Source organism: Protopterus annectens, chromosome 3.part1 (assembly GCF_019279795.1).
Source record: "Protopterus annectens isolate FY-2018-M chromosome 3.part1, PAN1.0, whole genome shotgun sequence".
Classification (NCBI taxonomy): domain Eukaryota; kingdom Metazoa; phylum Chordata; order Ceratodontiformes; family Protopteridae; genus Protopterus; species Protopterus annectens.
The window spans coordinates 1106859069-1106886883 of NC_056732.1; the positions used below are offsets into that span (position 1 = coordinate 1106859069).

Consider the following 27815-nt stretch of genomic DNA (forward strand, 5'->3'; position numbering starts at 1 on the left):
AAAGCATATAAATAAAAAAGAACACTGGACAGAATATAAAAATGTTCCTTCTAGCAAATAAATTAATGACTGTAGAAAAAGTAACTGTGTGTCTGTTTCTCATATCTCTATGGAGACGATCTTACAAGGGGCAATAAAAATAGAATACTTCTTTATTTCTTTCAATGTCTTTCCTTCATTGGTTAGGAAATCATGCCTTCTGAAAATATTTGAGCATTTTTCTAATCTGGGAGAGGAATAAAGATAAGACAAAAACAGACAGCACTTACTGAATGTAGAAGCACAGGCTGGACTATACGTCTTAGCATGGATAACCTTCCTTATAGGTTAATCCAAGTCTATGAGTATGGTTGTCAGTCTGGGACAACTGTTCCTATTAGGAGGATTAAATTTCAAAATTTGAAGGTGTACATAGTGTTAGTATTGAAGTTAATAGGTGTTAGGGTGATTACTTCCTGGCTTGAGGGTTTTCACTAAAACAAAAAGTTTTGTAAGATGTCACATAGGTTCAAACATATACGACAAGAAACAACTGTATAAAAGATCAACCTACCGAACATTAGTGTGTGCATGAAATTCAGAAGCTGAAACTAGACATTTAGAGGGAATGTTGTTACACATAACAGGTGGGTATAATAATTTCTTAATACAATGACAACACTTTCTATATTATCTTTGAATGTAAAGGTCTCATAGATGTATACAAAAAAGAAAGAGTGGTGAACTACATTAAAAGAATGTACAGCACAAATAGCTATGCTACAGGAAATTGTAAAAGCAGAACTGGGTAAAAACACAAAACTCTGAAAACACTCAAACGGAGCCAGTCCAGCAGGAATAAAAAAAATCACAACACACCTGAGTGATTTAGCATTTTCGTTCACTTTATTTATGGAACTTCTTCAGAATACAAACATATTAAAAAATCATAGTACATATATATATTAAACTGTTCAAGTAATTAATTTGAACCTACCAATCAACTTCAACCACTTAAACTTGTTAAAGTTTTAAAGTGCCACCACACATTTTTGTGAAAACAAGCAGTTAGAATATATTAAAAACACATAAATATCTTAGATAACTTTTGATAGAAATTGTTCCGTTAATCCCTGGAAATGAATTTGCCCTCAGGAAAATTTGCCATTTCAACTCTAGAAATTCTAGATAATTATTAAACTCTTGTATAAACAACTTCATGTCAACTTTTTCAAGTAGTAAAAAATACATTTTTTTAAAATGTACATTCTTTGCTGTGCTTGGTTAAGGGATTGTTATAATCAGGGCATTTTATGGCTCTAACATGCTCACTAATATGACAACCTAGTGTTCTGGTTGTCTTGCCTAAGTAAAGTAAGTCGTAGGAACTACAGACAGCCAAATATACTAGTCCCTTGCTTTGGCAGGTATACCTATACTTGGGTATATATTGAAACCCTCTATGTTATATGGACTACCTGGATGCACAAACCTGCACCGTTTACATCTTTGGCAGGGAAATGTTCCCAAGGGTCCTAACCCATCACACCCTCCAGATCTAGGAAATTTTTCCAATAAACCCTTTAACTCACAGTTTTTTTAAAAATAAATTGGGGTTGTTCCCCTATATCACTTAATTCCTTATTTCCTAAAATCACTTTTCAATTTTCTTGGACAATGTTTCTGACTGTTTCCCCCTCAAAACTCATGGGAATCAGGAAAGCCAAACTTTTATCTCCACCATCTTTGTTACGATCTTGTTTTTTAACTGTGAAGCCAGATGTTAAAATAGAGGGGAAATAGAAATCCCTTCTATGTACAACCTGATCTGCAATACTCCTTAATAATTCTAATGGGTATCCCCACTCCAAAAACATATTGATCAAAACACTGACTTCCTTTAAAAACATTTCATCACTACTTATTTGGCTATATCTAATAAGCTGCCCTTTAAACAAGTTATTATTCATAAACATGGGGTGAAAACTTGTGTAGTGAAGATAATTATTACAGAAAGTTGTTTTCCTGTATATACTACTAACAAATACTTTCATCTCCATATCCATAGTAAGAAGTACATCTAAAAAGTTAATTGTGGTATCAAAACCACTTACTTTCAACCATTCTATGCTCTGATTAATTTCATTAACAAAAATATCAAATTTCTTCCTTCCACCCTCCCAAATAAAAACAAATAGTCAATATACCTTCTGTAGAAAGCAACTGACTTAAAGGAGGGAAGTTGAACAAGGAAATACTGTTCCCACCAGCACATGACTAAATTGGCAAAAGAGGGTGCCACATGAGCCCCCATTGTATTCCAGAAATCTATTGGTAAATATTGGAATTGAAAACAAAAAAAAATTATTACTTAATATCAAGTCTAGTAATACCCCAACAGTTTTAACATCTGCACACAGACCTGTTGTAAATTTACTAAGAAAAAGTTCAACAAACAATTCCTTGTTCCTGATCTATTGAAGTGTACAGTGAATTAACATCCACTGTACAAATAAATTGTTCCCTGCCATTAAACTGGTATCCTTTTAGTTGATCCCAAAAAATCCATGAATCTTTTAAAAAAATTGACTTTTTTGTACTACTGGATTTAAAATTTTGTCTAAAAAAACTGAAATATTAACTGTTTTGTTTCTTGGTGAGGATACTATCGGTCTAAAAGGTGGATTTTCTTCATTTTTATGTATTTTGGGATACCAAAAAGTATCCCCAACTCTGGCTGTTCCATAATGCAAAAGCTGAACATATCTAACAAAAGACAGATTTGTTGTAACAAATCAAGCAATGCCAGGTCAATAAGCTGGTATTTCCTGCATACAAAATCTTTAAACACTTTCCTATAACTATTACCATCATTAGTTAATGTTAACCTGCTTTTTGTATCATCATCATGTGACATAACAACAAGCCCATTCCCCTTGTCAGCCCGCATGTATCGAAGATATTTTCTAGAACGTAGTCTGTTCAATGCAGCCCTTTCACCACTGCTTAGATTAAAATGCTGTTTATAACTATTAAAACTTTTGTCATTGCTAAACATATTATAAAAAGCATCCTCACATAATCTGTTGAACATGCTCAATGTCCCAATTAACAGCGGATTAATGACACTTTTCTTTTTGAACAGATTGTTCACACATTTAACTTGTTGAAATAAATATTTTAAATTGAGTTTATGACTAAATTGTTTAAAGTCCAATAACAAATTAGTCATGGAAGCATAGTTAGAAGGTAGAAAGGAAAAGCCTTTTGACAGTACCACATATTCTCCAGTCGAAAAATATTCCTTGCTCAAATTAAAAATCCACCAAGTTGTTATTACCGGTTCCTTGTTCTAGTCCGGTTTCTCCCTCTCATTTTCTTCTCCTATTTGCGTGAAAAAACTAATTGTTTTCCTCATTGCCCGTTTGTCCGCTGGTAATAAGTTCCTCCATGCTACCAACAACAGGTGCTTCTGCTATATCTGCCTCGGAACAGTGTACGTCAACAGAAATGTGCCTTTCCCCAGGCTTGCTGACATCATCACCTGAGAAAGAGTCTAATCGGTCCATTCTGTTGGAGACCTCTGTCTTGAAATTCTTCTGATTTTTTACATTTATCACCTTCTGTCCCAATGCCCTTAAAGATTAATGCTTTCTGGTTGGAATGCGCACGTAAATCTCTGTTAAGCTTCTTTTTCTTCCTCATAAGTGCCGCTACATGCTTATCAGCTTTAGAAAAAATTTTTGCATAAATTGTTTTCACCAATAAAAAAAATGGATGTTTCCTCACCTATTGGTCATGTAATTGAATTTTATCTTTAAGAATACCCATCTGTTTGTTAATATGGCATTTCAAAATCTATTCCCGCTTTATTGTAAATGGCACTGACAACTTTATATTTCTCATCTCCGTAATTAGTGCTGTTGGGAAAAGTGTAAACATGCAAGCCAAAAGGAACAATGTCCGATTCCAAGCAACCAAGTAAATAAAAGTTCTCTATTTATAAATACTTATGTTTGAGTACACATTTCTCTAGTTGAAACACTAGAGATCGACAGTCTAAAAAATTAGGTTCAGGTCTAGTGAAAACGTAATATCATTGCTGGGGGTTTAAAACTTGCAAAAGGATTTTCAGAATGTCTTTGGAATAAATCCACTATACCTTGAGTGTTAATAACATATTCATTTTCACCAACCAAAGTACTCTTGTCTGAGGAAACATCAGAGATAGAAGCAATGGAATCTTTGCTTCTTTTTTTTGTTGTTAACTCGAGCAATAACTTTGTTGGCTTTCCCCACGACTTTCTCAAGAGTCTGGGTAAGGCTTTGAAATTCATCTAGTAAAGAATAAACACTCACGTCAGAATCCATAAATCCACTGCTGAAGCAATGTCTCAGTTCACAGAAAATACAAAACTACTGCACTCGACCAGCCCCTTCTGTAAAACACTGAAAACTGGAAATGCAGAAATGGGTAAAAACACAAAACTCTGAAAACACCCAAATGGAGCCAGTCCAGCACCAATAAAAAAATCACAACACACCAGAGTGATTTAGCGCTTTCGTTCACTTTACTTATGGAACTTTTTCAGAATACAAACATATTAAAAAATCATAGTACATAAATATTAAACTGTTCAAGTAATTAATTTGAACCTACCAATCAACTTCTTGAACCACTTAAACTTGTTAAAAGTTTTAAAGTGCCACCATTTTCATGAAAACAAGCAGTTACAATATATTAAACACATAAATATCTTAAATAACTTTTGATAGAAATTGTTTCGTTAATCCCTGGAAATGAATCTGCCCTCAGGTAAATTTGCCATTTCAAGTCTAAAAATTCTAGATAATTATTAAACTCTTGTATAAACAACTTCATGTCAACTTTTTCAAGGACTAAAAAATAAATTTTTTTAAAACATGTACATTCTTTGCTGTTCCAGAGCTATGCTACAGGAGAGGAGTTTGAGCAGTTACTGGATGATCTATTACTTAATGTCTCTCTTTATGAGAGAAAATTGGAGAAAGACAAGACTAAGAAGCTCCGCAGGGATTTTGCAGATTTCCGCGATGGTAACGTGTCCTGTTGGCCGAGGTATAGAGAGTTGAATGCCCCCGTAGGAAGTACGTCATCGTTAGATTAACGTACTACAACTATGGCATCCATAGCCATTAATGGAGAAGCTGGTAATGTACGACGAGCTTTAGAGTGCACCAGTGCTCTGAATCTTGTTGCGTGAAAAGGTAATATCATTCACCAAAAAATTGCCTGCGATTGAACCTGTAAGCACTTAAAGGTTGCAAATGGATATAATGGCATTAAAGGAGCCTTTGGATAAGTTTGGAACTATAATAGCTATGGAACGAACCATCCATTCTGATGGCATTTCTACAGGTGGTTATTCACCTAATAGAATTGTGAGTACTGATGATTTGTCTTCTGTGGCTAACGATGGTACTGTACTTAAAGCCAACCCAGATCAGGATAAACCTGATGTGTTTCAATCTGTTACTGTATCTTTAGTCTCTGTAAATGAAGGAACAGGAACGGGCATGTCTGCTGCTACTAGTCCACAAGCTGCTAGCAGTTAAGATGTAGTTTCATTATCTGTTGTTGATGCAAATGATGGTACTGACGTGCATTTATCTAATGATTCTGTATTAAGTGATCTAGGCTGTGCTTTAGATGTGGTAAATACAAAGAGTTTAGACCCTATAGTCAGACCCAAAATTCCTGGTATTTTTGTGGCTAAAAGCTCTGTCGCTGATAAGAATATCAACCCTAAGTCTGTGTTTTTTTGGAAAAAGTACTACCTATCATGCAGGACAAATGTATAGGGAGGTCAAGGAGCTGCAGAAGGAGAGGCAGAATGCAATCAGACCCTCTGACTCGCACCAAAGCCCCTGTGACACACAGTCAGAAGTGAATAACTTAGTTTTTAACCTTTCATCTAGTGAGCTTACAATAGAACTATCTGTGGTAAACAAAGGTCTTTCTTTTATACCTGCTACGAAAACGGACCTTGTGGAGACGATCTTAGATCTTAAAGTGTTTGCCAGGAATATTATGTTGAAAACTATCTTTTCAGGTAGTGACACTGGAGTCTATAGCACTTTTAAAAAACCTAGTACATTCACACCAGTTAACTCTCCAGCTATGGAGTCTTCTGTAAAGTTATGTGAGGATGACTTAAGGAGGTCCTTTAGTGTCAAAAATAATAAAAGTTTTTTTAACCTAACACCTAATGAGCATGAGGCACTGAATCAATTGGTTACACCTGAGCATCTAGTTATTAGACCAGCGGACAAAGGAGGTGGGGTTGTAGTGCTGGATAAGTCTGTGTACCTGGCTAAAATGCATGATACGCTGTATGACAATATTGTACATGTGTTATTGCAGAAATTTCAAGTCAAAGGTATAATTAATAGGTTGAATTTCTTTTTGTATGACCTACTAATGACAGAGCGGATAGACTAATCTCTCTACACCTACTTTTCTGTAGCGCATCCCACCATACCACAGATCTATGGATTGCTGAAAGTGCACAAAGGATCGTCCCTACTGCCCTATAGTCTCAGGAAGGGGATGGCTCACTCAGCCAATGTCGATATACGTCGACAAACAAGTGAGAGGTGTACTGGACAAAGTTGTTACAGTTCTGAGGGATAGTAAACAATTTCTAGAGTATTTGTACAAGTGGGCTAAGGGTAGATCTAGAAATGATATCAAAAGAATGTTGCTTGTTACTCTAGATGTGAAATCACTTTTTACTGTGATACCCAATGATGATGGGATTTAGCAGGTTAGGCGATTCTTGGTTAAAGAAAGTAGCTTCTCTAACTCTAAGGTTAGTATGATCTGTACCCTGTTAGACCTGATCTTAGAGAATAATGTGTTTCTCTTTGAGTCAGAGTACTTTCTACAAGTTGTAGGGGTAGCAATGGGCACAGCGTGTACCAACATGTATGCGAACTTAGTTTTAGCCAATTGGGAGCTATCTTTAGCAAAGATCTACATAAAGCGCATGTTATGTTCTATAAACAATTCATGGATGACATCTTTTTTGTCTGGGATGGTAGCATGGATGAGGTTCAAGCCTTTGTAGATATGTTAGAGATTTCAACCAATAAACAGACAAAGCAATTTCTATGGAAACAGCAGGAAAAAAGTGTCGCAGCAACCTCCAAAGTAGACAAAAAGTTGATTTATTACAATAATCCAAACCAGTAGTCAAGCGCGCTTTCGTCTTGTAACCCAAGACTTCTTCATAACAAATTAAAATACATCAATACCATACTTAAATAGTCCCTGATGAACAATTAAAGTTGATTGTCAATTAAGAGCCAAAATGTAAGGAAGTCCTTATAAGGGCAAAAGTTAAAAATGCTTTTAAATTAATTCAGAGCTATCTTATAAATTACATAAAAATATATAAGAACACTTCCAAATATTTAAATGTGCAATAATACAATATTACAAAACTATAATTCACATTTTATATATTAAATGTCTTATTTTAAATTTTTTTTTTTTTTAAAAAAGATCTTCTAAAGCTTTAATGCCTTGTACTTCAATACTGGCATGATACTACATGCCGCATTTATACCGGGGGGGGGGGGATGGGTGGAATTTAGTCTAAAGTGCCACATTAACTCTTCCCTCTCAAGTCTGTTCTTCCAATTCCCTCCCCTCAAATCAGTTCCTACAATTTCTAAAATCCCAAAGTGAAAAGTTTTACAAAATGTTCCCCTTCAAGTGCCTATATAGGGCATTATTCTCATCTTCACGTCTAACAGTGTAGAGGGGTTCATATATCCTCCTACAGAGAGCCCTTTCAGTTTTGCCTACATAGAACTGTTGACATTTCTGACAAACTGCCACATACACTAACCCCTTAGATCCACAAGAGCCCCCTTTCAGTGTAACTGTCCTCCTAGAGGACCCTATTTCAATGTACTCAATACCCAAAATGTATGGACAGTAGGCACATGATCCACAGTTTCTGGTCCCGCTTGGTAGACCACCTGAATGAATAGGGTGCTCCAATAAAAATTTTAAATTATAACTAGTTTTAAATACAAACACAGGTTCTTTACCTATAAAATCCATAAGATCATCCGTACTTTTAAACATGACCCAATTCCTTCTCACTATCTGTTTAATTTCCTTACTTAGTTCACCAAATGTTAAAACCAATGCTTGACTACAATTTTTGTCCCTGTTCTGGACCTCAGGGTTCCCTATAGGTTCAGTTGTTGTTCCTAATAAAGGTTTAAATCTTTTTCCCCATTCATTCATAACTTCCTCACATATGGGATACAGCATTTGTGTCGGGTAGCCTCTTTTTATAAAGAGGTTTACCAAGGTAGCCATTTCCCTCTTACACATCTCTTGACTTGAACACATTCTGGCAAGCCTCACCATCTGCCCTTTTACAATGCTTCTCTTTGTGTCACCCGGGGTGACTACTATTATATTCCAAATAGTCATTCGAGAAAGTTGACAATGTATACTCTGGATGTGAAACCTTTTTTGTCCCTGTCCAAAGCAACAGTTACATCCAAATAAGTAATGGAATCCTTACTAAAAGTACTAGTAAATTTAAAATAATTACATACTCCGTTAATATAATCAAAAAAATCCATAATTTCCCCATCTTTTTTCCACAAAATAAATATGTCATCTAGGAAGCGGAGGTAGGTCCACCATTGATCTGGGAATTTACTATTAAAAATATGTTCTTTTTCCCATATGTACATTACTAAATTTGCAAAAAGGGGGGCACAACTAATACCCATGGCCACCCCTTTAGTCTGTTTAAAAAATTCACCCTCAAATGTAAAGAAATTATTTTTTAAAATAATGTCCATGAGGACCATAACAAAATTTAGAAGGTTATTACTTAAGTCACATACCTCCAAGAGGGCCTTGTAGAAAAAAGTCAACCCCTCATAATGAGAAATCGAAGTGAACAAGTCTACAACATCAAAAGTAGCAAAAGTGTTATTCCCACTATAATAATCACTTTTAATCTTACTTAAAAAATCCCAAGAATCACGTAGGATGTAATCAATGTTCTTCAAATTGTCCCTTACTACCCTTTCTGTTTCCAAAACTAATAATTAATCTATACGGGGGGGGGGGGGGGGCAGTGATGTTTTTGTGGGTTTCAGTATTCTAAACATAATTGGGATTCTAGGATGGTCAGTACAAAGGAAAGCAAAAACTTCCTCATTAATAACACCTTGTAAAAGTGAATCTCCCAAACATAATTGTATTTTTTAAGAGCAATATTAATCTCATATAAGGAAGATATCTCATATTTATCATCATCCTGTAGCATACTGTAGATTTTATTAGTATAATCTGTCTTCTCCACAATTACCATACCTCCCCCCCTTATCAGGTTTCATAAACCTCAAGTTAGTATTCCCTCGTAGTTCTTTTAAAAGTTGGTTCTCCTCAAAGGACAAGTTATATTGCTTACATTTAAAATGATAGTAGGACTCATAAATCTCTTGTGTAAAAACCTTACCAAATGTTGATATTGTAGGGTGTAAGGGTGAGTTAAAACAACTTTGCCTTTTAAAGTTTAACTGTGGTGGTAAACTAAAAGTATCTTTGAATAGCTACCTTAAATTTAACTTCCTTGTAAATAATTTAAAATCTGTAATAATATGTGAAATATCTCCTTACCTCTTAGGTACAAATTTTATACCCTTCTTCAACAGAGAAAAATGATTCTTACTGATTCCTAACCCCGCATAGTTGAATATATTAAAACCCCTATAGCTCCATAATACCCCATCAAAAGAGGAGATAATTTCTTCCTCTGTGCTGTCCTGGTCAAGTCAGTAATAACTGTTCTTCCTCCATTTCTGATGGGAAGCTTCTGACTCACACCCTTGTTCCCCCCTTGATGTTCTAAAAAACACCTACCCTTAGGTGCATTGTTTTTGTTCAATAACTGTTCAGATTTCCTTAAAACTGGGTATGCCTGTTCATAGTTATCTGACCTGTCACTAATGTGGGTATGTGGTGAGTGAAACACTTCCTCATTCCCTTTGTTGTTATTTTTATAGTATGATCTAGGAAAGGGGTAAGCTATCTTGTCCCTATAATCACAAAAAATCTCTGTGGAGTTTCTTGTGCTTCCTTTTCACATTTTCGTTCAATTGTTACTCTTTTTTTTGGAAAACAGCATCATATCTATTACAAACATCATCAAAATAAACATAATTCAAAATAGTTTCATTAATTTTTTCCACTTCATCAAATAAGCAATTTTTTTATTATTAATACTTATGATGAACTCCATAAGTTCGGTGCCATGCCTGACAAACATTTCAATAAGTTTATAAAACTCAGGGTCTTCTTCCATTAACTCATTAGGAAAATGGTATACCCTCAAGTCCCTTAGATACCCTCTTGTTCGTAATGCTTTCATTTAAGAACACATGGTCACATTAAAGGTTACGTACCTTCACCAGTTTATTTTCCAAGTCCCTCAGTCTCCTGTTGATATCTCCTTCATCTGGTCGTGTCCCTGGTGAGGTAGTATTAGCAGGAATAGTCCGTATTGAACCAGTCCCTTAGTGTAGATCTCCTTTCATTAATAGTGATTTCCTGCCTTATTTGGTTGCATGGAATAGATTCCTGTGTGTTAAACTGTTTACTAACAGCTTGCGTTTTCTTATGTGCCCCTAGGTCTCGTATTGCCATTTCCTCGTTCCCAGAACACCCCCACATCTGTAGAAGGAGTCTGGTTGGTTCCTGTCCTTCCTGCACAGCCTCCTGAGCCTTGTAGTCTCTCGACCGGTGTTTGCAGTTCAGAAACCTTGCTTGTTAGAGTGGCAATAATGTTCATAAGTTGTGTCAAGGTCACAGATTCATTTCTAACGTTACTCAGTCTTCGATGTTCTCTACTCAAAGCATTTTTAACTTTTGCCCTTATAAGGACTTCCTTACATTTTGGCTCTTACTTAACAATCAACTTTGTTCATCAAGGACTATTTAAGTATGATATTGATGTATTTTAATTTGTTCTGAAGAAGTTTTGGGTTACAAAACGAAAGCGCGCTTGACTACTGGTTTGGATTATTGCAATAAATCAACTTTTTATCTACTATGGAGGTTGCTGCGACACATTTTACTACTGTTTCCATAGGAATTGCTTTGTCTGTTCATTGGTTGACGTTTGGCAAGTTCCTATCTGTTTTTTTGTTCTATGTTAGAGACTTCAACTAGTTATTTGTCTTTTTCTTTGCATTAATCTGTTGACACCACTGATTTTTTTTAGACATTACTGTGAGTAAAGACATGTTAGGTAACATGTCTACTAAAATGTACAGGAAACCATGCAGGAAAAATAACATACTACATCGCTCTAGTATGCATCCATCCCACGTTAATAGGAATGTGATTAAAATCAGGTTCTTAGGTGCATGAGATTGCATACTAATGCTGATTCTTTAGAGCATGCCTCAGGAGTGCTGAAGGTAGATTTATTGAAGAGGGGCTATAAGAGCAGCGAGATAGATGAGGCAATTAAAGAATTGAATACATTGGCTGGTTTTAAAGTAAAACTCTTTTTTCTGACAGCTCCGCTAGTATAGTGAGGGGCACCGAGGTTAATAGCACCAAGGGTATGAATAGGGTTTGTTTGACTTATTCGGCAGAGGTTAGTAAAGTGTGTGAAGTCATACAGAAAAATTGGTCCATTCTGGTGACTGATCCCTCTATTAGTGACCATATAGAACCAGTTCCAAAATTTTGCTTCAAAAGCACCAGGAATTTAAAACAGCAACTTTGTTATAAGCACACTGAACCATATAGACACCTCACTTGTCAGCATAAGGGCACTTATGCTTGCCGATCCTGTAAGGCTTGCAGTTCTATATGATCTACACATTTGGTCATGCATCCATTAAGCATGGAACCTATACATCTGTCCTTTTATGCAGACTGCTGTATGAAGAATGTGGTCTATAAGGCTAAGTGTAATATATGTGACTCATATTATATAGGGAAAACAAATCGTATGTTTAAGGACAGGATTCTGCAACATCAGAATGATATACGGAATAATAAGCTAATAAATGCATTAGCAAAACATGTATCTGAAGCTGGTATAAACCACAGCTTTAAGTTCTTAGTACTACAGAAAATAAATGAAAGTCTAAGAGAAGGGGATTTGAGCAATGAAACTGAACTTGCTGTGTTAAAATGGATTGTTAACTTTAAAGCATAATTACCACCGGGTTTAAATAGTGCTGTTGTTTTAAAGCCTCTCCTAAAGAAGAGAGGCTTAGTACACTGACATGTGTTAGCACTTAATAATTTTAATTGATTTTAATTAATTTTATTGGATGCTTGATGTATTTAAAGACCTGTTTTTTCATACAAAAAAACTAAGACCAACCACCCTAGCGACGGATCACCTCCCAGCGGAATACCTTCAGATAGCGTCAGATGCTATCGCCTATCCCATATCTATCTTGATTAACAGAACTATAAACAAAGCCACCATCCCATCTATTTGGAAAATCTCATACATCATCCCTCTCCACAAAGGAGGCACCTCCACGGAACCATCCAACTATAGACCGATAGCAATCCTGTCTCCTCTACTTGGGGCAGGGACATGAAGCACTGGTTTCACAGACAGGGTGCTGGTGGACTTACCTTGGACATTCCGCTGAGGACTTAACCCTATAGCTGTGCTAGTGGGGAGTCTTAATGGGGCCCTGGAGGGAGACAGACATAAAGAAATCCAGACCCTAGGCTGACTGTGTTCTCTGTGTGCTCTTAAGGGAAATTGTGCTTGATGAAGAGAGGTCTGCATCTGAAAATACTGAAAGTATCCATTTGGATTCCAAGTGAACATCCCTCTCCAGTGTCAGTGGCGAGAATTCAGGCTCCTTGATTACTGGCCCAGAGTGGGGATGTCAAAATATGCATGAGTTTAGAAAGACTATTAAGCAATTTTTTTTTAATAAAACTCCAGAGCACAAAAACATTCAGCACAACAACTCAGGCAGCAGAAAGTAGAAAGGGTTTTTGCAAAGCTTAGGCAGCCTATAACAAAGAAGATAACCAGATATCCTGTAGAGGTATTAGAAATATTTCGTAAATTTTATGAAAATCTTCATAAAGCAGAGAAATATGGCAATAAAAAAAAAAAGACACAAATGGAAATGTTTATGGAAGAATTAAATATTCCAAAGTTAGTAACTGAGCCTCATTTACTTCTAACAGGATAGGAGGAGATGAGATAAAAATGAGGATGTATAACCAATCCACAGGAATGTACCCAGGAATAGATGGTATTCTTGTGGAAGTTTGGAAGCTAAGAGGGAAAAAAAGCAAAAGTACCAATACCCTGGAAGAAAACAGTGGTGGCAGTAACACCTAAAGATGGTAAAGACTCATCAGATCCAACTTCATACAGGCCCATTTCAATTTCAAACCCTGATTATAAAGTGTTTATGTCTAAAATGGCTAAAATAAAGGCAAAAGTGATGCCATAATTGACAGATATGGATTAATGCGGTTTTGTGGCAGGAAAGCAAACATTTGAGAACACTAACAGAACAACGATGATCCAGAGGGAAGCAGCATGTAAGAAAATACCACTGCTGTTTGTGGGCCTTGATGCAGAGAAAGCATTCGAAAGAGTAAGCTGGGATTTTATGAGCAGGGAAATGGAAGCATTTCCACTCCCTAATAAAATTATAAGGTTGATTAAGATGATATATGAGGGATAGGAGGGGAAAATTAAAGTGAGTAGGTTTCTCTCTACGTTCTCTTTGACCAGAGGAGCCAGGGAAGGGTGTCCCCTTTCCCATTTGCTATTTGTATTATATTTAGAACCACTGGCAAAGAAAATAAAGGACTCAGAAATTCAAGGATATAATTGGTATGGTAGTCACAAAAGCTGGTTTAATTCACAGATGATATTATTTTATACCTGATAAAAACATAAAAGGACATTTCAGTGTTGTGGAACATTCTGAGACAGTTTCATGTCTTTTCAGGATACAAAACTAATGAAGATAAAACAAAGGCAATAGCTGTAAACCATGTACCCACTCATGAACTGGTTTAGCAATACCCTATCGGGACATGATAAAATGAAGTACTTAAAGTATACATTAAAAGATTCTGTTGAGGCAACTAAGGACATATGGAAGGAGACTAAACAAAAAATAATACATTGATTGGAAGCTCTGTATTATGGATATGGTTCACAAGAAACTACTAGTCAAAATGTTTTCAGTTCCTTTAGATTTAAACAAAGGTCAGGCATATTTTTATCAACCAGAGGAGAAAATGTGGATAGCAATTAACAGAGTTGAAGGATTTTATCTGAGATGGGAAGACGGCAAGAGTCCAGTGGGATTAAGATGATCCTTCCAATAGAACAAGGAGGTTTGGGATTACCCGAGTTGAAGGGATACTTCAGAGCTACACAGTTAAGGAAAGAGGAAAGCTATAATTCAAAGTGGAAAGGTATGATGAAACAGGGAGCAAGCTCAAGAAACAAGGAGAGACTGGAATTTTGGATGCAGATCCTTAAGGAAAATAACAATAACCATACAGAATATTACATTCATAAAGTAACAGAAAGTATTCTAACAACCAAGTCAACATGGGAGTACAGAAAAGGATTATGCCAATAGGGATAACTGAAAATAGGTATACAGACAATTGGCAAGAGGGGACCAGAATTTACTGGAGAAAACTGGCAAAAGAACCAAGGTATTGGGAGCAAATAATTAGAGGGGGGAAAGGTAAATGAACAGGAAGAGACTGCTTTCGCTATCAAGGACTGATATCAGAGTATAGGCAAAGAGAAAGAAAAAAAAGGTATCCTAACTGAAAGAACAGCACTGGTAGAGTTTTTAGTAGAATCTACAACAGAAGCTGCTGTTAAAAAAGGGATAATAAGTGGAGCATATAAAATATTGCACAAGAACTATAAGAATCAATCAGAGGAGGTTAGAAAGGATATGGAAAAGAGATTGGATACGCAATTTACAAACAAACAAAGGGGGATATATCCATGACTCCCAAATATGCAACAAAGTTTGAAAGACTTAGGATCTTTGCTGGAAGTATTTACACATGTATTTTATACCCCAAGTAGACTCCAAAGAATATTTCTTAGATAAATAGCAAATGCTGGAGGTGTGATGAGGAAGAAAGAGGTAATTGGGAACACATTTTTGGGGCTGTAATGAGTTGTCAGACTTTAAAAATTCTATGCAGACTACTCTATCAGAGATAATGGGTGAGCAAATTGCTATAACTAATGAAATTAGTTTTTGAGCTATGAAACAGAATCAGAACTGCATAGACATAGTAAGGCCTTGCTGAATCTAATTATGGTGGCAGCCAAAAAAGCAATTACTAGAAAATGGAAATCAAAGTCTAATCTAAACCAACTGTACCAGAAGTAGTGAATATAATAAGAGATAAAACAACTGGAAATGGGATCTTTAGAAAAGGGTAGGAGCAAATTACTTTAAAAAAAATGGGAATTGTGGGAACATTACCTGCAGAATAACATTTTGGTGAATGAATGACATTTAAAAGAAGGCAGGATTTGAATGAGCTATGTAATGTTTGACTGACAATGCTGGATAAATTACAAGTGATGTATAATATTTTCTACTAAAAATATGTCAATATGGTTTGTTTTCATTTATATAAATATATGCCTGCCTATGTCATCAGTGATAATTTAATAAAGATACTTATTGTCTAAAAAAATGATTTATTATCTTTTTACAGAATAAATGCAAATTTGGTACTAATGTGTGGAAAGTATCTACTGAAATATCCTCATGTGAATCTGGTATGTGCGACCACACGGATGGAGGCCGCCATAAAACCAACAGCTCTAAGAACCAGCAGTGATGGACAAGAAAGATGATGATACAGAACTTGAACTCTGACGTGGAGGGATAACAGTCTTTATGGGGTGAGATACACCTGGCATGAGGTTGTGTCCAGACAGTATCTTGATGAAAGTGACATGTTCTGAGGGATGAAGCTGTGATACTTGAAAATTTACACAGAAGCCTAAGGATACGCAGAGATGTAAAATGTAATCTCTGGCAAACAATAATGACTCTTTGGTCGTTGCAGTAGACAAGAGAAAGTGTGTACCACTTTAAGTCGTAACTGGTCTGTGACTACTGCCATGCACTTAGTGAACACCCACAGAGTGTGGTGAGACCAAAGGGAAGAGCCTTTAACTGATAATGATGGTATCCTAGCAGAAAGTACAGAAAACCTCTAGACTCATTTGTGATCTTTATATAGAGACAGGTATCCTAAAGGTCTATAGGGATCATCCAGTTGTTTACCTTGAGGCAGGGCAAAATCATGGACATTGTGACCATTCTGAAGGAGGTCTTCTTTATGTCTTGGTTTAGGCAATCTGCAACTAAAATTGGCTTGATGTTCATCTTCAGAACTAAAAAGAATCTCGAGTAGATTCCTGACCATCTCTACTCTGGTCTGGTGGGACCTCCTGGATGGCTCTTTTTTGACAAAGGATGGATGTCTCTTGTAGGGCTGCCTGCAGCTGGTGTGGTGGAACACTTGATAATGGGAGCCTTTGTTCTGGCAGTTTCTGGGAAATGGTATGGTACAACCTCTGGATAGGAGTTTTCGCACCCAAATATTCTGTTAATGGCTATCAATGCAGCATGTAGGAAAGGTCAGCACCTCCATCCTACTGCCACCATAGTTGGGCAGGCAGTCAGGCAAGCTTTCAGGGATACTGTCTCTGTTTCACAGAAAAGTGTTCCCTGTACCCCTGATTCTGCAGACCTCAAAGACCACAAGGTCAGCATCCATTAAAGGGGCATCCTCTGCCACAACAGGCCCTATCTGTTGAGAAATCAAAGGGTTAACACTGGGAGTTTCTCCACCAAAGGGATTTTGAACCCTTCTGATTCCTAATAAAGGATCTTGGGAGGGTTTTCAAATCTGACTCTCATGGCAGACAGCATCTTCCTATCCTGTTTAAACCTCATTATTGTTTCCTTTACCATAGGACCAAAAGTGTAGCTTCATCAAAGTGGACATTGGTAAAGGATGCCTTGAAGTTGTTTGCAAAACTGCATGATGGAGCCATGCATGAAAGCCTGAGGGTCCTTTCTGTTTCATGTGTGTGTGTGTGTGTGTGTGTGGGGGGGGTACTGCTTTCCTGCTTAAACTGTCTACCAAACTACTGTAGTGGTGGTCTCTGAAGTACTGGGCAACTGGTTTCACTCCTGACTCCTGGGCCACCTCCCAAGTCTGAATGGTCAATTATGTAAAGGAAGTAAGAGTAGGTCCTGCCTTACTTGTTTAAGTACCACATAACTGTGGTATTGTCATTCCAAATCAAAAGTGGACCCAGCTGCCAAACATCCCTGAATACAGTGATGGCAAGGATCACTGCCATCATTTCCTTCATGTTCATATGTTTTCTCCTCACTGGCTTGTTCCAAGTATCTTGAGACTTTCAGGTTCCTTGCATGGGCTCACCAACCAGTGTTTGAGGAGTCTGTATAAAATCTGAGTCTCTGTAGAAGCTTAAAGGGAGATCCCTTGTTCAAGATGATTGACTATATCCACCATAAATCTACTTCATTATGCAAAGAAGCAAGGGTATGCTGGTGTTGGCATTATCTGTTCCAGAGATACCACTGTAGTTTCCACATGGACAACTTGGCTAGGGGTACCATCAATATACAGGATGCTACGTATCCCAAAAGTATGAAGACGTCCCTGGCTGAGAAATGTAATCAGTTCACATCTTGGCTAACTAATCTAACCAAAAAAATCTTGATTTCTAACACACTTGACATAAATACTAGAGATATGACGGTTAAGCTCTTTGGCCAATGCAACAACAACCCAGCCTGTGGAACTATCACAGGCAAAATTGATTTTTCCAAATAACTAACATTTGAGGGGCATGTGAATAGCCAGACACCATAAAATTAGGAGAAGTTACAATGTTTTGGCCCACTCATACACATAGTGCCCAATTTTCTAATATATAAAATTAAATAAGCACTATAGTTGAGGCAGCAAAGAAGGTAAATCTGTCCACGCAAATTTCTGCTGGTCATGTAACTAGCTATCCGATATAAGTTTCTAGTGTATAAATTTTAGTATACGTTATACCATAGAAACAAGAGCAAATTACTCTGGGAGGCCAACAGTATGATGACTTAGTGTACAGGCCTGAAACTTCTGGCTCCACCCTGTCTGAAAGGGTTTTTCATTCCTCCCCCACCTCCAGTTTAACACTTACTAGTATGCAACATACTAAACACAAAACAACTCGCTTCTAAGACATGCTTTCATCAGGTCAGGTATACTAATCAGTCAGTCAGGTACAGATTCACAACATTCACAAATGTATTATCACCACCACAAGTTTTGTCTTGTCTGCATCCAAACTGACAGATCACTGCAAATTTCATCATAGTACTGGATTGTTCTTCAAACCAGTATATACTTGTATGGGACAGTTTTGCTGAAAAAATATTTCCTTCTGCTGGCTAAACTATATAAGCTAGCATTAACTTTTCTTCTTAGGTTAGTCATTCCCAGATTAGTGACACAGCTTTCATGGATTATGCTCTTTGGTACTAGAATTTTTACCTGCCAGCATTTGCAGCTTCCTCCCTCACTATTCTCAGTAGTTTTTCCTGGAAATGTAAGCTGTCTGCTTCAACTTACAGCTGTGCCCATCTGTAGAACAGAATTCTAAACCATCCATTCTGATGCTGACATCTGGTATATGTATTCTACTTATCCTCCTCAGTGTACCATAAGCTACTGCTAGTTTACATCTACGGCTGCAGCTAAAAGCCCTTGTCTTACACTTCACTTGTGTACACTTGTATAAAGAACATGTTTATACTGTGTCTACATGCAAAATTATCTAACTTTTGAAATTTTCCAAGGACACACCTTAAAACAGACACGGTCTTGTCTAATACTTAACAACAACATACACAAATATTTTTCAACTACTTGTACATGACAGTATATTTCTTTTCTGCAAATATTTTACATTTGCTGCTTTTATGAACTTTAGCTTTATTGAAATATTAACCTGCCCTGAGATATACAGTCAACTTCCTGTAAAATTAAATGCATCAATCATTTGAATTTAATTTGTGTATTAATTCTGCATCACCCCTTCCATGTTCATAGGTAAGTACCGGGCTAGATGCTGTCATGGGTCATTTTAAGCCTAGCCATTTCCTCAAAGGTAAGCATCAAACCCTGTACCTTGTTATCTATGAGGTAAACACCTTAACAATTAAGCCCTCCTAGTCTTTGACTCAGACATATAACTAAATCTTTTTCTTACCTTTGTAGTACGTGCTGTCCTCCATGTATCTGGACAAGCCAAAATCCCCTAATTTTACACAGTCTGTAGATGACACTAGCACATTTCTTGCAGCAATATCCCTATGAAAGACAAAAACGTAACACTTAAAACAGGGTAGGAAAAAACCTGGAATAAGTTATGAGTAAATTTCACAAGATCTTATGCATAACTCCACTACATCTGACACATCTCTAAATGCCTACACAGCCAGTGAGCTAACAAACATCAGGTGATGTTCAGCACATGGTCTAAAAATAAAACCAAACTGGGTTAAGAATACACAGTCTAAATGGAAAGCACATTTTAAAATTAATGTTTCAGACTGGAAGACTTCATAAAAATTAGATACAAATTAAGTTACTGGAGAAACAAAGGAGAGTAAGATATACAACAGGATGTATGTGTGAGCAGTGGTGGTGGGGTGTATGCTGTGGAAGAGAGTTAAAAAAAAAAAAAAAATAGGTCAAAGTAGAATGAACAGAAGCTCAAGGTATAAAGGAGTGATAATGGGAGGAAAAGAACATGACAATCTGAAAATTCCTACAGAGGAAACTATATTAAATGGCATGGTAAGAAGACAATCTAGTGAGAATAATAATCACTGAGAAAAAGCATAATTAAAGCGAAAAAAAATAGATAAAATGAAATAAAATAAAACTCTTGGAAATAAAAGGGCAAACTAAAGGAGATTAGTAAAACAAAAATTCTCTTTCATTCACACCGAAGGACTGCTGAGAGCCTAAGTGAATAACAGGTGGCCTCTGTTTTTCCTGTGGTCAGGATCTCTGAATTCTCGCTGGAGGACACACAAAGATAGATCAAAGACATAGTGATCATTGCTGGTAAAATTGGATGCACATGTTTCTCAGGGTCTTCATTCCTGACTGCTCTACAGTGTCCCTTAAATCATTAACCCAATGTCTCACAATTTCGCCATATATCAGACTCCTCTTGGAACTTTGCTTGTAGAAAGAATACATTCCATAAATGAGAACTCTTTAGTGATCTGAATGACAACTTGGGCCTGTAAATCTGAGTAATACTGAAAGTACTTTTACAAGTAAAGCAACAAGTTTTCTTGAAAGGTTTGCACTACGTTGGGAGGAAATGCCAAAGGTGTGTAGGATGCTTCTCACCATAAGACTCCACAGACTTGGTGGCTGAGGGTAGAAGGCCATGGGAGGCAGTGAGAAGGAAGCACTAATGTTAGGGCAAATTTCTAAAACAGGAAATTTAGTTGTGATGGACCTGTAAAGAAAAGTACAGTTTTGTACCTACCATAAATGTAGATGTTCGAGTGCTCATACAGCTGCAGTCATAACAGATGGGTTATCCTGCCGTCAGGCGGGTCCTCGGTCGGCCGAATTCCAAAGTCTAGGTCCGGCGTCAGTTGTCGTCGCTTCTACCCTGACGTCAGTGCGGCAGGGGTATAAAAGAGCCAGCCGACGCCATCTTCTTCAGTTTTTCTTGCCCCAGATGTCAGGTGCCTCCAGAAGGAAGGCAAAACAAACTTATGTAATCATGCAATATAGAATAATCAAAAAACAGTAGTTGCAAGCAAATACACCATAAAAGAATACCCCTAATAGGTTGTATGAGAAGGTGTTTGTAATAAGGCCTGTCCTAAGGGGATGGAGGGGGGGGGGGACCTAAACTGCAGCAGTATGAGCACTTGAACATCTACATTTATGGTAGGTACAAAACTGTACTATGTTCATCGTGCATACAGCTGCAGTCATAACAGATGGGTAGAATCCCAAAGCTAAGTAGTAGGGGTGGCAGGCACTAAGAGGAACTAGGAGGAGCAAGGATGCCCTGCAAGACAGCTGTGGCAAATCCCTCTCTAGATTTAGAGTAAAGTGGAAGGTGATAGTGTTTGGAGAAAGTGTGCACTGAACTCCAAGTGGCTGCTTCCAAAATGTCCTTGGTAGGAACCCCCCTGAGGAAAGCTGCAGAGGTAGCTGTGGCCCTTGTGGAGTGGGATCTGATGCTTGAAGGCACAGCTTTTCCATGAAATGAGTAACAAAAGCGTATGCAGTGGGCTATCCATTTTGAGATTGTCTGTTTGGAGATCGCCTTTCCTTGAGCACCTGTAGCATAGGACACAAAGAGTTGCTCGGATTTCCTGAATGGCTTTGTCCTGTCCAAATAATAACGAAGTTGTCTGTGAATGTCCAAGGAATGCAGTAGTCTTTCCCCTTTGTTTTGTGGGTTAGGATAAAAGGTAGGTAAGTGGACAGTCTGATTCAAGGCTACACTGGATACTACCTTTGGCATAAAGGTAGGGTTGGTTTGTAAGGAAACTCTGTCCTGATGGAAAATGATGAAAGGTTGCACAGCCATGAGGGCCAGTAGTTCCGAAACCCTGCGCGCTGAGGTGATAGCCAGAAGGAAGGCTGTTTTCCATGACAAATATTGTAGTTCTGTTGAAGCAGCTGGCTCAAATGGAGGAAGGGTCAGCTTTTCCAATATGAAGTTGAGGTCCCAAGTAGGGACTGGTGGTTGACTTGGGGTTCTTATATTCTTTGCCCCTCTGAGGAACTGTCTTAAGAGAGGATGAGAGAATAAAGGAGGATCTGTGTTGTATTGTGCAGAAATGGCTGAAGCGTGGATTTTGATGGAGGAGAAGGAAAGTCCACTGTTTAAAATCTCAGCTAGGTACTGTAAAATTTGAGGTAAATTCATTACCCAAGGATTCTGGCCCTTTTTCTGATTCCAGGCACAAAATTGTTTCCATTTGGCGGAGTAGGCTTTTCTAGTAGAAGGTCTTCTGGCCTCCAAGATGACATCCTGCACCTCCTTGGAGAGGAGGGTGTGTTGTGAAATCAAGGGATTCTCCATGCAGCTAGATTTAGGGTTTTGAGCTGGCTGTGAAGAGTTTTGAAGTTGTGCTGGGACAACAGAATAGGCACTAGAGGTAGGATCCATGGTGGGGAATGTGTCAGGCTCTTCAGGAGCAGATACCAGTGTTGTCTTGGCCAATCTGGAGCAATGAGAATCATTTTCGGCCTCTCTGCTCTGCCTTTTAATAGAACTTTGGGCAGCAGAGGAAGAGGCGGAAAGGCATAGACTGTCAACGTTGTCCAATTGAAAGAAAGTGCGTCCACTTTCCAGGCCTGTGGATGATAGGTCCTTGAACAAAATTTTTTCAATTGGTAATTTCTGTGGGTAGCAAAGAGATCTATGTCTAGCTGTCCCCATGCCTGAGTAATCTTTGCGAAAACTTGAGGATGCAACTTCCATTCGTGTGGATCTGTCAGATTTCTGCTTAGGCTGTCTGCCAGTGTGTTTTCCTTCCCTGGCAGGAATTGTGCCTGAAGTTGGATTTGCAATTCCAGAGCTGTGTTCCATAGGGTCATGGCTAGTCTGCACAGGGGGTATGAATGAGTTCCCCCCCTGTTTGTTTATGTACCACATCACTGTGGTGTTGTCTGTCCTTATCAATAGCTGGCCTGGATGCAGTAGGTCTTTGAAGGCCATAATAGCATTTTGCACTGCTAGCATTTCCTTTTGGTTGATGTGCAGGTGCTTCTCTTTTTGGGACCATTTTCCCTGAATGCACTGATCTGTCATGTGTGCCCCCCAGGCGTAGTCTGTGGCGTCTGTTGTGATGATTTGAGTTGCTTGAGGTACGCAGAAAGGGAGACCTATGTTTCTTTGGCATGCTTGAGCCCACCACAGAAATTCCTTTTGAAGACATGGAATGAGTGGTATAATTGTTTCCAAACTGTGGCTGTGTTGAGACCATAAGTTTTTTTAGGTACCATTGAAGTTTCCTCATATGCAGCTTTGCACATGGGATCAGAAGGATGCAAGATGCCATGAATCCCAGAGCCTGCAGGACTTTCCTTGCAGTCAGCCTGGTGAAGGTTGCCATTTTGCTGAAGTATTGAGATAGTTGCCCTTGTTTGTCTGGCGTGAGGTAGGCCATCTGGGTGGTTGTATTCAAGCTGGCACCCAGGAAAATTATTTTTTGAGAGGGTATTAGTTTTGATTTCTTTTTGTTGACTGTGTATCCCAGAAAGTTCAACAGTTTTATTACAAATGCCAGGTATTTCAGAAGTATGTCCTTGCTGTCCACTTGGATCAGGCAGTCGTCCAGATATGGGTATATTTGTATTCCTTGAAGTCTGCAGAAGGCAATTACTGATGCCAGGCATTTTGTAAACACTCTGGGCGCAGTAGATAAGCCAAAGGGCAATGCAGGGAATTGATAATGGGTTGAACCTGCAAGAAATCTGAGGTATCTTCTGCAATCTTGTCTGATAGGGACATGCAGGTATGCCTCCTTGAGGTCCAATGTTACCAGCCAAGACTCCTTGCCCAGCATGGGAAGAAGCTGCTGTAATGTGAGCATCTTGAATTTTGGTATCTGTAAATATGTGTTTAGGATGGATAGGTCTAAAATAGGTCTCCAATCTTTGTCTTTCCTTGGTACCAGGAATAGTCTGGAATAAAACCCTTGACCTTGTTCTTTGCAGGTACCTCTTGAATAGCTTTCATGTCCATGAGAGCTGAAATTTGTTTTTGTGCCTCTGCCCTTTGATTTTGTGGCAGGTTTGGCATGCCTCTCATTTTTGGAAGGGTGCGAAAGTGGAATCTGTAGCCTCTGTCTATAATGTCCAGAATCCATTTGTCTTTTGTGACAATATGCCAATTTTTTGAGAATAATGCCAGTTTTCTGCCCAAAGGTGCTGCCATTAAAGCTTTGCTTGGCAGGTAAAGGGGGAAGTCATTGTGTCTGTTTTGTGAATGACCGTGATCTATCTTCTCCACCTCTTGGGGTTGGTGCTTGCCATTGTCTGGCTCTGAATGATCCTTGAGGTTGCCCTCTACCCCTCGGGCATCTGTATCTGCCTCTTTGAGGTCTGTCCGTGGCTGGAAAGGACCAATTTTTTGAAGGCCAGTTTCTGCTGAAACGTGGAGGTTGTACCTGCAGGAAATCTTTTACTGTTTGCATTGACCTCACTTTTTCCTCCATTTTCTTTAGTACCTCCTCAGCTTTAACACCAAACAATACATCTTTTTGAAGAGGTGCATCTAGTAATTTAGCTTTGACATGATCTGGTAAGGCTTGCTCTTTGAGCCAAGCATGTCTACGTATGACAGACCCTGTAACAGTAGCTCTACATGAGGCCTCTAAAGCATCAAAACCACACTGCAAGGTGTGTTTACCCACTTGCTCTGCACCATGCAACAAATCCTGCAACTCTTTTAAATCTGGTTGTTCTGGTTGTGTCATTTTGCTTTTCAACTGAGATAACAAAAACTGCTGATACTTTAACATATGAAACTGACAGTTTAATGCCCTCATGGTTAAAGTGGCCGAGGTATACACCTTTTTCCCCCACCTTTCTAAAGCTCTGGAATCTCTCTCTGAAGGTAATGGGTTTTTAGCAGTAGAGGCCTTAATTCCCTTGGGACCCTGTGAAATAGTTTCTGGGTCAGCAGTATGGCTTTTGTATAGGAACTGGTGTGAATCAGGGACCCGGTAATACATGTCTGGTTTAACAGGAGCTGGAGGTAAAGAATCTGGGTTGAGGCTGGCTTCTGTGTACACATCATCTAATATATCTAAAACAGGAGGGATAGCCAGGGGCCTATGCTGGGGGAGCAAGAGAAAATCCCTGAGCCTTTTCTTGGAATCTGAGTAATCTTGACCTTCCCAGTGAAAGTGTTCCCTCAAGGTATGAGTAGTCCTCAGGGGGGGGGAGACCGAGGGAATAGACTCCTCTGCATCAGAGTCTTCAAAAGGAGAATAGGTATAGTCCTGGTCCTCAGAATGTTCAGAGGTAATAGAGGCTTGATCTGAGGAAGGGTAGTCTTCCTCTAATCTGGGCCTTTTGTCCGAGGGGGGTTGAGAACCCCTGATAAGAGTAATCAAATCCTCAGCCATTTTGAGCATCTGTTTTTTTGGCATGGGGCCTTGAGAGGGGGTCTGAGGTCCCTGTTTTTTAGTTTTCATGGCTGCTTTAGATTTTGTGAAAGCTTTAATAGAGGAGGAGGAAGGCCTGAAGACATCTTGAGAAATGGCAGGCCTGTCTAAAGTCTGAGTTTCCCCGCCAAGAGTGGCGTCGGTATCTGTAGTTGGAATGGGGACCGAGCAGCCTGCGACCTTGGGTACTGAAGACACTGGTAATGAAGTGTCATCGGTACTCAGGGGCTGCGTAGGTACCTCGCTGAGAACCAGAGAACCGGTAGTCGGCCTTAGCGTGGTGTCAGTAGAAGTCGCGGACCTCGTATGTCGGTCCTTATCTTTGCGTCTTTTACTCAAAACTGGAGTCGGAGTATCCAACGACATAATGTAATTAAATTTATTACCAAAATAGTGAAGGGCGAACTCTGCCCGACGCTTAATAGTGCGTTTGTTGAATCTAGCACAAAAACGGCAGGCCGAGACGTCGTAGTCTGGGCCTAAGCAAGGAATACAGAAAGAGTGGAAATCCTTATGCGGTATTTGCTTCCCACATGAAATGCAATTATTAACTTTGTCTGACATTGGTCTGAGGCAAGAAAAGTTTCCCCAACGGGGTACTTAGCTTTCAAGAAGAGTTCGGCTGAAATATTTTCATAAATCTCAGGAGCTGGCCGACCGGCATTTGCGAACTGCTTCTGCTTCGGGCACTGCGCGGCAAGAAAGACTGAAGAAGATGGCGTCGGCTGGCTCTCTCATACCTCTGCCGCACTGACGTCAGGGAAGAAGCGACGACAACCGACGCCGGACCTAGACTTTGGAATTCGGCCGACCGAGGACTCGCCTGACAGCAGGATAACCCATCTGTTATGACTGCAGCTGTATGCACGATGAACATCGTGGTTCCATAATTAAACAGCAGCACAAGTGGAATGCATTTTTGCTGTTGTGTGCTATGTGCCATGCTCCTTCCTTTTGGTTCAAGGCTATGAGGCATATTGTTGACTCAATGTACTGCTCAGTCCACTGTACATTGGGGATGCCATCTGCTGACTAAAAAAAATGTATGCCCAAGTCATCCACGCTAAACAAAACTGTCATCTTCACCCCAGAGCTTTGGAGCTGAAGAAAGTGTATGGGAAACCACTCCCTACTTGCCTGAGGTGGTAAGAACTTTGGAGACCAAAGCTATATCAATCGGTGTGTTTACAATAAACTAATTTCATTAAATGTGTATTAAGATCTGAACATTTAATATCCACTAGAGTACAGGAATATTCCAGAAGAGTATATTAGAGGGAGAGATGAACTGGCCTTGGCAAATGTATCTCAGAAAAAAATGGGACACCAGATGGCATTCACAAAGTCATCTTAGTCAGTACCTTTAAAGTTACAGCACTGTACCTCTAAAGAGGAGAAAAAAAAATCATTCTTCAGCCCATGCCACCAACAGGTTGGACAAACTAGGAGCCATGTTGGTATTCAACCCAACTCTACTGACCTAATGTAGAAAATGTTACTGAGAGAAAGAAAAAACAGTCTGAGAACAAGGTATAGGTTAAAACTGTGAGCTTGTGGGGAGCTGGGAGACTGAATAATTTGATTTTTAAATAAGAAATACTACATTACCATAAATCCATCTCTGTTTCTGATCACTGTATACAGTGATCTGATGTTCAGGTTGAAGATAAGTCAACCTGTCTTTATAGTAAATAAACTTAAGCCATTATTAAGAACTAAAACCATGTATTTTACTTTAGTACAACATTAATGCAAGGAAGTATTGAGCTGTTTCAATATCTACATGGACTCTCTGACTGTTAGTAGAGCACTTACAGCCCTCTTAGATAGTGTAGCTTGTACAGGTGTTAGGGCATTATTGTTCACAAATCACATATAGAAAGTAGTCAGGTCAGTGTAAATGAAAATTTTTTTTTAGGTAAATACTTGCATGAAAAAGTTAACCATTTAAAAAAATGGAAATATGTAGAGCATCCAAGCCTAATTTGGGGCACATGTGTTTAGACAGGATGCTGTGCACTTGTGAAGATAGGGAAGAGAATTTTTGCAACAGATATATTGCAATATTTGATGGGCGGCGCAGTGGTGCAGCGGTTAATGCTGTCGCCTCACAGCAAGAGGTTCTCCGGTTCGATTCTCGGCTGGGATGCCTTCTGTGTGGAGTTTGCATGTTCTCCCTGCGTTCGCGTGGGTTTCCTCCGGGTACTCCGGTTTCCTCCCACATTCTAAAGACATGCTTCTGGAGCATTTCTCCCCGGGCCTCCGCTGAAAACAGGATCTGTGGAACCTAGTCGGACTTACCCGGTCAACAAATGTTAAATAAATAAATAAATTAGTTTTCTCCAGGTGCTCTGGTTTCCTCCCACATTTAAAAGACATGTAAGTGAACTGGACACACTAAACTGGCCATACATGTGAGTGTGCATGTGTATGCGGGTTATGGAAGAACAACTGTGACATGGATAGCCACCTGACGATGTAAACAG

General features: G+C 38.8%; 1 protein-coding gene across 11 annotated transcripts in view; it reads right to left on the reverse strand.

Moving 5' to 3' along the window:
- PTK2 (protein tyrosine kinase 2) overlaps nt 1-27815 on the reverse strand; it is a 4250095-nt gene that overhangs the window by 964063 nt on the left and 3258217 nt on the right. For all 11 annotated transcript variants that reach the window (XM_044067250.1, XM_044067257.1, XM_044067247.1 and 8 more), the window contains one exon: nt 19374-19474. In XM_044067250.1, coding sequence (XP_043923185.1) covers nt 19374-19474 — 101 coding nt within the window. The remainder of the gene's footprint in view (nt 1-19373; nt 19475-27815) is intronic.